At 43.8% G+C, this 14730-nt stretch overlaps 1 protein-coding gene across 1 annotated transcript in view; it reads right to left on the bottom strand.

The window, feature by feature from the left end:
- Nucleotides 1-14730, bottom strand: part of LOC101935484 (cytochrome P450 27C1) — a 41819-nt gene that overhangs the window by 15807 nt on the left and 11282 nt on the right. The window contains 3 exon segments of the mRNA XM_005279747.5: nt 1435-1598; nt 4929-5138; nt 7980-8179. Coding sequence (XP_005279804.2) covers nt 1435-1598; nt 4929-5138; nt 7980-8179 — 574 coding nt within the window.

The following is a 14730-nucleotide window of genomic DNA, read 5'->3' as shown; positions in this document are numbered from 1 at the left end:
AACAGGGCTCCCTCCATTTCTATCATGTACCAGAAGGGGAAAGCCAGAAGCACAGGTTTCTCATAAAGTAATCATTGTCAGTTGAGAAAGCTGTATAAATGCAAACACAGAGTCTGTTGTCGTGAACTAGTACACTGCCCTTTCGGTTTAATGAAAACTCTCTCAGCCTAAAGGTGGAAAATTAGGGCTTTGAAGGGCTGGAAAACTAATGGGATGAATAAATTGTGTTTTATTTAAATAAACAACAATTAAAAGCTCACCAAGCTCATAAGCCTCTGGAAAACTTAATCAGTGAAGTAATTCTCAATACAGAAATAAACCCTTACATATGCTTTTTGTTCGGAGGCTAATAAAGTTTCTTTTTTTCCCAACCATCCTGAATCCCTCCAGACCGCTCTCACACCAGAAAAAGCTGAATCCAATTAGCAATAAATGAGCTGGATTTTTATTTCAAGCTTACTGGCAAACAAGCGTGTATGGGGTTGTATATCTTCATCAAACCCTTCTAGGCTTGATCCAAAAAGCTTGCTTTATTACAGTCTCTAGCACATGGCTCATTTATATCTCTGTGGATGAACCCAATCCTAGAATGCAATTCTCAGCTGTGCTGAGCCCACGCTGTGGGGCAGGGAAGGCATCGTTGGCTCTAAAACCACCTTTATGCCACCCCAGTCTCTAATCCACAGGGATGTTCTAACATAGACTGTCAAGAATGGTTCCTTAGGCATTATGTGTATCATACTCTAGCCTCGCCTCCCCCCCGCCCTGGCTCCATCCTGCCTTGGAATGCCCCCACCACACCCCATCATGTCCCCTATACCAGGAGGGATGGCAGAAAGATGGCACAGAGGTCAAGCTTCCTCCATGCTAGTGACTTCACATCATCCCCTTACGATTGGTCTAAGGTCCCCTTGATATCAGGCTAGTGGCGCAAAGGGACTTTAACAGAGGCCACATATCTTATCTATAATGTCTCTCAATGATTAATTGTACATATACCAAAATCCATTAGCAAGTTCTAAATATACCTATTTTTTTAAATAGAGAACCTCAATAGAGTTGCCTATTTCTGTTTTTCTGAAGGGCCATTACATATTTATTCCATCGCCAAACTACAAAAGGGAATTTAAGAAAAACTAACAAATACATATATTTCTAGTAGACTGTGAAGGAGTGTCCCACAGGAAATGGTGGAAGCCCCATCACTTACAAAGTTCAAAATCAAATTGCACTGTAGAGAGTACATTTTGGCTTCAGTGGATGGACTATATGAACTAGTATGTATTTTCCATTACTACTATGATTCCATGATTCATACATACAATTTATGATGCACAAAAACGCTTACATATCACTGGCACTAGGTTGCAAATGGAGTGGATTTATACAGCAATAAAATTGTCCAAACAAAAAACGATATAATAATAAGCTTACTGTGTCCACTCCTGCCAGAAGCATTTCAGTCATATTGGCATAGATCTCTTCCACCGTAAGCTCTTTACTCAATAGGAGATAGGTGAGTAGCCCACCTTTTACTTCTTCTCCTTGGTCCAATTGGGACTGAATATCCTTTATCTTGTTGTCAACGTGGATTTGACCTTTTAAATTAAAAAAAAAAAAAAAAAAAATTAAAAAATTCCCCTAATCATTGTTCAGCCCTTCTTTTCTTCCATCCCTTCTTTCCGATTTATACTTCGATGATTACAAACATGGCACCTCAGGTGTAGACATGGGTGATGCTAAAGAAGAGGTCATACCGCAATGCTTAAACCACCCCACAGATTGGTCAGATGCTGACCTCGTAGAAAAAAGAACCATAATTGGCATATTCTTGTATGAAGACCGCACATACATACATACATACATACATACATACATACACACACACACACACACACACACACACACACAAACAGGTGATCTTGGTAAAGCACAGAATCTCCACCTATATTTTAATTCCTTTTTCACAGCAGGCGCTACTGCAAAAAAGAAACAATGTGAAAAAGAAAGCTGAAAACAAAGAGATTGGATTCTGTTGTTGTTCAGTTGCTGTTAATATTAGTCAGAGGTCTGCAGGGAAAGGGGTTGTTTGTTTTTGGAGGTGCGTGGTCCACAAGGGGAAATGATAGAGACCCCATCAAATGAATTCTTTAAAGCAATCAAAAATGTATTATAGGGAATAATTTTATATGCGCAGGGTATGGACTTGATTTCCTGATAGATCTTGCGCATCTTTAATTTTAGTCCTGAGGAAATTCTGCAGGAACCACCTCCTTCACAGAATGCCTGTGCTTCGCATGGGTGGGGGGATAACCATGGGTGCAGTTGGGGGGAGATTCCCCCCACCCAAACAGAGGCGAGGCATGGAGGAAGCACACGGGGTTACCTGCCACTGCCCCCTGCCCCTCATTTCTGCAACCGCAGAGCTGCCCAGCTGAAGGAAGCTGCGTATGGGTTCCACTGACTCTGCAGCTGAATGCCACCTCTTGGATCCTAATGCCAGTCATGCTCCCCTTCTGTGTGCTGGGAGCCTTCCTGTTTTCTGTGCAACAGTGAGTGACCATGGTGGGACTGGGTGAAGGGGGGCTGAGGGGAAGAGGCAGTGGGAAAGGAAGAGGGGGTGGAATAGGGTGGCGGAAGGGAATGTGGGAGTGAGGAGAGGGGGATGGGGCAATCGGGGAGGGGGATGAGATGGGGAAGAAAGGGGATGGAGAATCGCAGGGGGAAGCAGAAGCCCGGCATGTGGCATCCCCTTGGCTGCATCTGGGACTTCCCTGTTAAGCAGGCCCATGGAACCCTCACCCTGACAAGCCCTAAGCCCCTACACCTAGACCCCTCTGCTGAGCCCCTCACACCCAGACTCCCACCCCACTGAGCCCCAACCAGCTGCACCTGGATCCCCACCCTCCCAGCAACTGGACCCTCCCACTGAGCCCCCCACACTCAGACCCCCTCTGCCAAGCCCCATCTCCCCATACCTGGACCACCCCCCCACCCGCCTCCACGGAGCCCCCTACATTCAGAATTTTAAATTCCTATTAAAATAATTTTTTGGGGGTGCATAATTTTTAATTTTTTGGCGCATAATTCGCTCAGGAGTAATTACTATAGGTCAATACAGCTCCAGCCATATGACAGATTTATATAGTTAATAATCTGAAAGAACCTCAAATCTTCTCTCAAAAAGTATACATTTGGGGGAATTTAGAAAAAGAAGATTCTGCTACAATATGAATGAAATAATATGCAGACGCATGCAGTTTCTAGCACTACTTCTGCAGGGTAAAAAGATTAGAGGGTTTCTGATACCCCCAAATTTTAAATGAGAAATATGAAAACAGAACTCCACTTCCTCAGAGTGATTATAGGCCACTGAAATGCTTGTAAATAGAATGTTTCAAACCATATGCCATACTTTCCCTTACTTTTCTTCCCTCATTTTTTTAAGTAGTAGGTATGTTTTAAGAAATACTGAGTGCATTTCATGCAGAGTTCATGAGCTGATTCCTCATTTTGTTCACAATCAGTTGAAGAGATGATGGTTTTGTCACAGAGCTCCTGTTCCAAAACTCCACTGAAGTCAATGGGAAAAAAAACTTCTGTTAAATTGAATAGGTTTTGAAAAAGTGCTTAACAGATGATTCTGACTTCAAGTGAGGAACAAGCAACAGAACAGATGAAAATAAATAATGAACCGGTAATGAAAAATAAGGGACTAACTAGACCATATTGGCAAAATTGTTTCCAAATGGAATATTTTTCAAACTTTTACGTAAGAACATAAGAAGGCCATAAGAAGAGTGTGGTGACAATACCAGCCCGGCATACCTCAGTAAATGAGACCTGCCGTTGCTTCTGTGGTGCTATCTACAGAGCCATCCCATGCGGTTGCTGCCCAGTCTACATCCCCTCTCTCGACGAGGAGAGCACTGCCTTGCTCGAGCAGTATGAGGCATCTGGTGACCCAGATGTCACTGGCCCTCTGATCGAATCATTGGACACTGCTCGCTGAGCCAGATGGAAGGAGACAACCGAGAGGACGAGCTTTACCCGCTCCAGCCACAAGTGTTGGAGTTTGCTCTGATGCCTTGGAGCAGCGCAGCAGCCACCTGCACTCTGCCGATTCTCAGTGACACCCAACCAAGTAGCTGGACACCTACTTAAAGTGGCTAGAGCACCTTTGGAGGAACAGGTGCGAAGACAAGTGAGGAACAAATGATGTATGTTTAAATATGTACACCAGATCAGAAGCTGCCCAGAACCGTTCACTGTAACAGAGCTGGAACAGACACTGGGTAGCATCAAGTGTGGAACAGCTGCAGGCTAGGATAACATATCACTGGAATTCCTGAAAAACCTTGGCCCCCGTGCTCAGCTTTGGCTTGTGAAATGCAACAGGTGAATAAGACAGACAAACAAGGTGGATGGGTAATTGGGGTAATAAAACAAATAAGCTTTAGCAAAAAAGCAAATGTCAGAATATCTTTAACCTCTGGATAATAAGCATGATTTCCCAGAAACATAGAAGATAGAGATGGAAAAGATCTGTTGGGCTGCACAGTCCATCACTTGGCCAATAAAGGATTGTTTCCTAGAATGCTTTTCCTAGTTTTCTGTTCAGTCTACTTCCAATTGTCCCAATCAGTGCGGCTTCCACCACTTCTCTTAAAAGATTACTGCACCACAGCCTAGTAGATCTCATTGTCAAGAAGTTCTTTCTGATACGTATCCCAAATGTTCATCTAGTTTCTCTTACTGTACCACCCTACATAATCCCTTAATACTTCTCACTGTAGTTTATTCCTACTTTTCTTCCTCTTCCCCAGTTTCTTACTATAATTTTAGGGTACAAATGCAACAAGCTCTATTCAAATACAGTGACAGCAGCTACAGAGACAAAGTTGAACTTTTCTATTGTTAAATCTTACTAAATTTGAAGAGTCCATCCCAGGATCTGCAGAACTCTCTCCAGGGTTTTGGAATAAATGGACGAAGCCATTTGGGAATTGCCCCTGCATACATAGTTGTCTTAAACATGCTAAACATCAACTCCAGAGCCTCAATGTATTCCACAGTCTTCTCTGGGATGTTGTTTTCCAGGCAGCCCAATCGGGATTCATACAGAATAGTTGCCACACCTGCACAGGAGAAACGTCACAGAATTTACAGTCCCTTCATTCTTTTTTTTTCTTCTTTGAGTTATTTATGGTACAGAATTAAAAGGTAAAGGAACATAACCAAGTCTGCAAAAACATGGTTAATTAGTTTGACTAGCACTTACTGGAGATGGTTTAGGGATAATACAGTCCCTTATAAAACAGAGGGTAGATTAAATGACCTCCTTATGTGTCCTTTCTATGATAAAAGAAATAACTTTAACATCTCCTTTATCTCCTTTTTAATAGATGGGTCCCTTATTTGACTCATGTTTATATTTTCCTTACTGTCTTTAAATAAAACTAAAACAAAACCAAACACATACACACATCACTTTTCTGTAGACTCATAACTAGAGCTTTCAAGAATCTGGGGCAGAGTGGAAGGGTTGAGCACCCCCAGGGCCCTGAGGAAGCCGGCGTCGGTGTCCAAGAAAAACTCTACAATTTCATTCTCCACGAACCAACCCCAGGGACCTTCTACATGCTTCCCAAGATTCACAAACAAGGGAATCCAAGCGGACCCATCGTATCTGGCCATGGCACTCTTACTGAAGGAACATCAGGACTCATAGAAACATCCTCAAACCATTCATCACACAAAGGCCCAGCTTCCTCTAGGACACAACTGACTTCCTCCACAAACTCTGTAGTATTAACGACCTCCCTCAGAACACCATTCTTGCCACTATGGATGTCACCTCCCTATACACTAACATCCCTCACAATGACAGCATAGCTGTCTGCCCCAAATATTTACAAGACATTGGACAAACCTCATATATCTACCCCAAATACATCACCAAACTCATCCATTTCATCCTCACCCATAACCATTTTTACATTCAACAACACACACTTCGTCCAAACTATGGGAATAGCTATGGGTACTAGGATGGCTCCCCAATACGCCAACCTCTTCATGGGCCACCTTGAAGAATTATTTCTGGACAAATGAACTACGAAACCAATGATATACCTGAGATACACTGATGATATTTTCATTCTCTGGACAGATGACTTAAACTCCCTTATAGACTTCCAGCACAACTTCAGCAACCACCACCTATCCATTAAATTCTATCTGGAATACTCCCATACCAGCATCAGCTTCCTGCATACTGCAATAAGCTTCAACAATGGAACCCTACACACAACCATATACAAGAAACCCACGGATCACCACACCTACCTTCATAGATCCAGTAACCACCCCAAACACACCAAGAAATCTGTTACTTACAACCAGGCACTCAGATACCACAGAATATGCTCTGAGGAGAAAGTCTGGGATACACACCTTAACACACTCAAAACTGCCTTCAACAAACAAGGACACTCCACCAGAAAAGAAGACTGCATCATAGAATAGGCCTGCCAAATACCCTGAGAGAACCTGTTTCAATACAGAAATAAAACCGCCTCTGACCACACACCCCTACTTGTCACTAGCGCCCCATATTGGAACCCATACGGGGTGTCATCGAACAACTACAACCCATACTCAATGGGGACCCATCCTGAAATAAATCTTTTCTGAACCCCCTCTTCTGGCCTTCCAACAACCCCCCAACCTCTCCAAGCTCATCATCAGAAGCAAGCTCCCCACAGGCCAGGGACACACCACCTCAAAGTAGCACCAGATCAAAACCAAAACAACAGATACAAAACCTGCAGACATACCTCCACTGCTACAATGATCGACACCCCCGACATACACCTTTCAAGATTCATGGGTACTACTACTCATGCCTATAGCAACATGTAGTGTACTTCATTCAGTTCACTCAATGCCCCAACAGAAACTATGTGGGTGAAACCAGACAATCATTACACTCTCCAATGAACTCACATAGGAAAATGATAAAAGATAAAAACACCCTATCACCTGTGGGTGAACACTTTTCACAAAGCGATCACTCTATATCTAACCTATCAGTCTTCAACCTCAAAAGGAACCTGCACTACATTTCAAAAGATGAGCCTGGGAGCTTAAGTTCATAACTTTGCTAGACACTAAAAACCATGGATTGAATTGAGACACAGGATTTATGGCTTATTACAACAATCTATAACCCACTAACAATGCCTTCCCAGTTGCTTCCCACCACCACTTTCTTTCCTTTCTCTGACTGGAGGGGTGTCAACAGGCCACTTCACTTTGAAGGATCCCTGGAAATATGTGTTAACTGCTTACGCTAAATAATCTGTTCTATCTTGTATTTAGCTGTGACACTCTAAGTTTCCCAGATCTGAAGAAAAGCTCTCTGTAAACTCAAAAGTTTGTCTCTCTCACCAACAGAAGTTCATCCAATAAAAGATATTACCTCACTCCCCTTGTCTCTCTAGTTCATGCAGTGTCAGTTAAAGAACCACATGAAACTTTAAAACAAAAAACAATAATTCAACCACTGCTGAAAATCAGATATTTGGGAAAGGAATAAAACAAATGTTTAAATGCACAAAAACAATGCTACATAACAGTTACACAAGAACATAGGAATCGCTATATTTGATTGGACTGGAGATCGATCTAGTCAAGTATCTTTGTCTCCAACAGTAGCCAGATGCTTCTGAAGAAAGTGTAAGAACCCCACAGTTAGGCACATGTAGGCACTGAAGAAAAATATTTTTCCCGGTTGAAACTGCAGACAGAATTTAGGCAGGCGCTAGTTAAGTGAAGCATTTGTAGGATCAAGCCCTCTGATTGTTTTAAATGAGCTTGAGTGTGGCAGTGGCAGTTTATGATAAAAAAATGCCTAATTATAATCACATGGTTTAGCATTAATTTTCTTTCCAGATATTATATGGTCTGTCTCTCACCTTCCATGGAATACTTGAAGAAAAGGTTGTTAACATTGGTCACGGTTTCCCCATCTTCCTCTTGACTCCTGAGCGTGTGGATTCTCTTAATTAAATCTGTGATAACTTCATTGACTCCTTCAGAGAAAACAGCCACATCCTTGGGTTTCAGGACCTTCTGCCTTAGTACACTCCTCATTTTTAGCCATTGCTCCCCTTCCCTAGAAGAAATAATTTAAAATATCTATATATAATTCTTCCTGGTAATCATTAGCTGGGCAGGAAGTTCATGAATTAAATAAGAGTCTCTCATTAGCAAGTGATAAACAAATTCATTGGTAAAACTGAAATCACTACTGGAAAGGAGTATAGTGGTCACTGGAGTGTCAAGTAATATGTTCTTATGTTTCTTATTCTGTATTTACTGCAGGTGGCAAGTCATTCCATTGTCTAATTCACCTTACTATTACAGTGAGCAATCAAGTTTGTAAGTTAATTAATGTGTACTGGTTAGAGCTTTAGGACTCTCAGTATTCTGGAAGTGCCTTCAGATAACTGTTTAGTCACACCTGCTAAATACATACAGTACCTGACCAACAAAACACGTCTGAGATTCTGGTTTTATTCCCATTAAAATAAAATTTTAAATATATATTTATCTTTGCTAATTTGTTTTCTTTTATACAGATTTGGTGCTTTTCTCCCAAAAGCATCCAGCATAACCAGATTTCATGGACCACTGGTCTGATTTAATATACCAAATCCTGTTATTGGCATATCAAGCCCAGTTATGTTTATTCCAAATCTAGGGGAAGTTTTCTGTGAGAAAAGTTTACTTTCTGTGAGAAATGGTACTTTTCGAGACCTAACAACCTACAGTATGAGAAGTTCAAGACAGATCATTAATACATTAAGAATTACATAACTTAGAACAGTGGTTCTCAACCAGGGAGTACGCAGAGGTCTTTCAAGCGGTACACCTTTTCAACTAGATATTTGCCTAGTTTTACAACAGGCTACATAAAAAGCATAGCAAAGTCAGTACAAAGTAAAATTTCATACAGAGAATGACTTGTTTATACTGCTCTGTATACTATACACTGAAATGTAAGTACAATATTTATATTCCAATTGATTTATTTTTATAATTACACCTCTACCTCGATATAACGCTGTCCTCGGGAGCCAAAAAATCTTACTGCGTTATAGGGGAAACCGCGTTATATTGAACTTGCTTTGATCCACCGGAGTACGCAACCCCGCCCCCCCGGAGCGCTGCTTTACCGCATTATATCCGAATTCATGTTATATCAGGTAGCGTTATATCGAGGTAGAGGTGTATATGGTAAAAATGAGAAAGTCCGCAATTTTTCAATAATAGTATGCAGTGACACTTTTGACAGACTGGGTGGCCTGCTGAGGTGAGTCGGGGGTGGAGTGGCGCTCCCCCTGTGCGGAGCTGACCTGAGCCCTGCCAGCCCTTGCCCCTTCCCCCTCCCCCCCCAATAGAAGTCAAACTATGCCTATGCCCCAGGGTCCCCCCTGCCCCCACTGGGCCCTGGAGTTTTTATAGCATGTTGAGGGGGGCCTCAGCAAGAAAAAGGTTGAGACCCCCTGGTGTATAACACTGTAGCTGGAGTAAATCAGACACACTGAAATGTTGGTTTTTAGATTGTTGGAAGCATTTCTTACAGCCAGAGTCTCTTTTAGCTGAAATATGTAGAGGCCTGTGTTTTTGAAACTTAAGGTCCTGAATTATATTTCCAATGTCTCACATATGCAGTTTAGTTGATGACAGCGGTGTCTGTATCTAGATGGTGATGGATGTGTTACAGTTCTTTATTTGTTTGCAGTGTTGTCAGTGGCGGATTTAGAGTTAGTGGGGCCCTGTGCGCAGCTTCGTTTTGAGGGCCCCCCTCAGGACCCTGCCGAGAAAAAGAACATTCTCTCTTATCTCCCCCCTGTTGTTCATTATTTTTTTCTTCATCCTCCTCCTATATTATAAGTAATGGGAAGTCAATGAAAATGCAGTGAGGTACCTTGATTGGGGCAGGTGGTTGGGGTGCAGGATGGGGTGCGGGCTCTGGGAGGAAGTTTGGGTGCTGGGTGAAGGCTCTGGGCTGGGGCATGGGGTTGCGGTGTGGGAGGAAGGGTGCAGGCTCTGGGTTGGGGCAGGGGGTTGGAATGAGGGGTGCGAGTTCTGGGAGGAAGTTTGGGTGCCGGGTGCAGGATCTGGGCTGGGGCAACGGGTTGGGATGCAGGAAGGGGGCAGGAGGATGGAGCTTACCTCGGGCGGCACGGCTCCCGAAGCGACTGGCACACACACACCCCCCTCTGGCAGCGGCCCCTAGGCGGGGCGGGGGGTGTCAGGGGATCTCCACGTGCCGCTGCCTGCAGGCACCACCCCCACAGCTCCCATTGTCTGCAGTTCCTGGCAAATAGGAGTGCAGAGTTGGTGGAGACACCCCTCCCCCCCCCACAGGGGCCGCAGGGACATGCCGGCCACTTTCAGGAGCAAAGCAGTGTGGAGGGAGGGAGGCAGAGCGGGCGGGGAGCTGCCTTAGCCCTGCTGCTGGCACGTCTCTGGGGTAGGGGCAGCACGTGGAGCCACTCCCCGCCCCCCCGCCAGGCCTGCACAGAGACATACCAGCAGCCGGCCGCTTCCGGGAGCGGCGGGGGCCACCTGCCATGGCATGCAGGCAGCATGCCTGCCTGAGCCCTGCTGCACTGCCGGCTGGGACTCGGGGACAGATTGTCAGATATTTGTCCTGCATTTTGAGGCCCCCCGTGTCGTTGGGGGCCCCGTGCCACTGCACATTTTGTTTCATGGTAAATCTGCTCCTGAGTGTTGTTGCAGCCATGTTAGTCCCAGGATATTAGAGAGACAAGGAGAGTGAGGTAATATCTTTTATTGGACCAACTTCTGTTAGTAAAAAAGACAAGCTTTTGCGTTTACACAGAGCTCTTCTTCAGGTCTGAGAAAGGTACTCAAGAGTGTCAAAGATAAGTACAAGGTGGATCAGATAAGGAATTAACACATACGCACCAACTTAAAGCGGCACTAGTTGCTGCCATAACAACAGATGCAAAACCTGCAAACATATCTACACTGCTCTGATCATCAATATCCCCCCAACAAACACACCTTTCAAGATCCATAGGCCCTACACATGCCCATCACAAAATGTACACTAAATGCCCCCCAAAACAACGCGGGTGAAACAAGACAATCACTACACTCAAATGAACTCACACAAAAAAAATGATAAAAGACATATACACCATACCACCTGTGGGCAAACAATTTTCACAAAATGGTTACTGTGTATCTGACCTCTCAGTCCTCATCCTCAAAGGAAACCTGCACAACATCTTTAAAAGATGAGCCTGGGAACTTAAATTCACAATTCCACTAGACACCAAAAATCATAGATTTAATAAAGATATTGGATTTACAGCTCATTACAACAATCTGTAAACCACTAACATGCCTTTTGCCTAGGATTGTAGAAATGTTAACTGCCCACTTCACCTTGAATGGTCTCTTGCAACATGAGTTGATTCCTTATCTGTTCCATCCTTGTATTTAGCGTTGTGGCACTCTGAGTACCTTCCCCAGACCTTCCACAGAGCTCTGTGTAAACTGGGAAGCTTGTCTCTTTCACCAACAGAAGCTGGTCTAATATCTAAAGATATTACCTAACCTACCTTGTCTCTCTTACAGTTATTTAAGCAGACAAATCAACAGTCTTTCAAACATTTTTAAATTGTTATTTGCATAAGCACTCCCCCTGAAAGTCTTCCACTTGGAATGATGCTGCAGTAGGTTACAGAAAGTTACTGGACCAGAGAGGAATTTCATTCCCTCCATTCCCCCACTGCCTACTCTTCTCTTGCTATCTCTGGAACACCCACTCCATCTCTAGAAAGGTCTCAGTCATCCATGATCTCTTCATATCTTGCTCCCTCCAGCTCTTGGCTCTCAGAGACTTGGATCCCTTCGTTTGGCATGGCCTCTGAAACTTGCCCTTTCTTATGGAGGCCTCTCCTCGCACACCTCCTGCCCTGGATCAGATCACAGTGGCGTTGTCGGGCTTCTCTCCCATTCCTGCTGCTTCCAAACCCTCCCTCTTCCCACCCTTTCTTCTATTTTGAAGAGCACTGCATCCAACTCTTCTCTCCTTTTCCTGTCCATTTTGCTATCGTCTACCATCCACCCAACTCCTCCCCATCTGCCTTCTTCTCCAGCTATGATCCCTGGCTCTCTCTCGTCCTCTCCTCACAATCCACCATAAACCATCCAACCCCCGTAGATGCATGTTTCCTCACCCTCATGTCTTCATTCAACCTGCAGCCCTGGTTCAACTATCCCACTCGCAAAAAGAGCCATTCATTTGACTTGGTCTTACCCAAGCACTGCTCTCTTTTTGATCTCCCTGTTGCTGAGTTCCCCTTCTTCAACCATTATCTAGTCTCGTTCAACATTGCCCATCAGCCCCCTCTCTCATGCCCTGTCATTTGGCCTTTCCATGACTTCCAGGCCATCAGCATTGATGACTTTTCATCTGCTCTTTCTTCCCTTTCCTCCATTGATATGGTTGTTGATTCACTCCATTCCTCTCTCTCCTCCACTGTTGATTCTTTTGCCCCCCTTTCCCATTGAATCCCACAATCCCAGTTGTCTTTTCACCACCTTTACTCATTCCTCAAACTCTCTCATCTTCCTGCTTCCACTTCTCTCTTTGCAGAATATCTTGCTGATTTCTATCAGGAAAAAAATGATAAAATATTATGTGACTTTCCCCGACTCCTCAGCTTGCCTTCCCTTCCCCCTCCTACAACTCTTCTCCTTCTCTCTCGTCACAGATGCACAAATTCTTCTCTGATCTCCTCCTCCAATCCCTCCACTTGCCCCAGTGACATCATCCTATCCCATCTCCTGATCTCCCTTGTGCCCACTTTCATCCCCTACCTGACTCATCTCCTTAACTGCTCACTATCCTCCATCTCTTTGCCTTCACAATACAAACATATTTTAGTCTCTCATATCTTAAAAAAAAAAAAAAAACACCCGTGACCCCACTTGCCTCTGCAACTACTGCCCCATCTCCCTTCTCCATTTCATCTCCAGACTCACTGAACACACTATCTATAATTGTTGTCTGGAGTTCCTCTTCTCCAATTCCATCCTAGACCCTCTTCAGTCTAGCTTCCACCCTCTACACTCAACTCAAACCGCTCTCACCAAAGTCTCTAATTATCTCTTTTTTTAAGCCAGATCTCAGAATTATACTCCATCCTCATTCTCCATGACTTGTCAGCTGCCTTTGATACAGATGACTATGTTTTGGATGTCTAGCTGTCAACTCAAATTCAACATGGCTAAAACAAAGCTCCTAATCTTCCCCCAAAAACCCTTCCCACACTACCTCCTTTCTTGATCACAGTGGACTAACACCACCATTCTATCTGTCACTCTGGCCCATAACCTGGGTATCATCTTCAATTCGGACCTCTTTCTAGGTCCCTCACATTCAGGTTATGTGTAAGTCTTGCAAATTCTTTCTGCATAACATCTCTAAAATACAGCCCTCCTATCCATCCACACAGCTAAGACTCTTGTCCCAACTCTCATCTCCATTACTGTAATATTGTTTTTTCTGGCCCTGATATATGCAATTTTGCCCCCTTTATATTCATTCAGAATTTTGCAAAGAACATTTTCCAAGCCTGTTGCTTTGACTGTGTCATCCCTCTCTGGAAAGCCCTTCACTGGCTCCCTCTTCTTTATCATATCAAACATTAGCTGTTTGTCTTCACTTTCGAGGCCCTTTATGACCTATGGTCATCCTACCTATCATCTATCATTCAGCATCGAAAGGTTGACTCCCCCCTCGAACTGGCCATTGAGGTTCGCTTCTGTTGCCTACTTGTTAAATTTTCATTCTTCATGCTGCCTCCCATGCTGCCCCTCATGCCTGGGACAAGCTTCCTATAGACATCTACAAAACTAATTCATTATCCTCCTTTCAAACCCTCCTTAAAACTCTCCTTTCCTGTAAGGTCTACAAAAACATTTACAACGGTTAGGCTGCTGGTGTGCTGAGACCACAGCCTACTTACCATGCTGACCATATTGTCTAATTGTTTCCTTGTACTCCTTCATTTGTCTGTATCTATCTCTTGTCTCTATCTCAGTTCTTTTGGGGCAGGGACTGTCTTTTTGTTCTGTGTTTGCACAGCGCCTAGCACAATAAGGTCCTGGTCCATGACTGGGACTCTGACGTGCTATGATACTACAAATAAATAATAATAATAATAATAATAATAAGTGGCACCTTCCAAATCTTACATTATGGGCCCCCTATTCTGCAAAACAAAATAAGAACATAAGAATTGACATGCTGGGTCAGACCAATGGTCCATCTAGCCCAGTATCATGTCTTCTAACAGTGGCCCGTGCCAAATGCTTCAGAGGGAATGAACAGAACAATTATTGAGTGATCCAACCCCTGACATCCAGTCTCAGCTTCTAGCAGAGGTTTAGGAACAACTGGAGCATGGGGCTGTGTCCCTGACCATCTTGGGTAATAGCCTTTGATGGACCTACCTTCACAATCTTATCTAATTCTTTATGGAACAGAGTTATACTTTTAGACTTCATAACATCCCCTGGCAACGAATTCTGCAGGTTGACTGTACATTATGTGAAGAAGTACTTCCTTTTGTTTTCAACTTACTGCCTATTAATTTCATTGCGTGATTCCCATTC

This window comes from Chrysemys picta, chromosome 11 (genome assembly GCF_011386835.1).
Source record: "Chrysemys picta bellii isolate R12L10 chromosome 11, ASM1138683v2, whole genome shotgun sequence".
In the NCBI taxonomy this organism is placed as follows: Eukaryota; Metazoa; Chordata; order Testudines; family Emydidae; genus Chrysemys; species Chrysemys picta.
The sequence above is the reverse complement of the archived record's forward strand: the minus strand, read 5'-3'. Positions and strand labels throughout refer to the sequence as shown.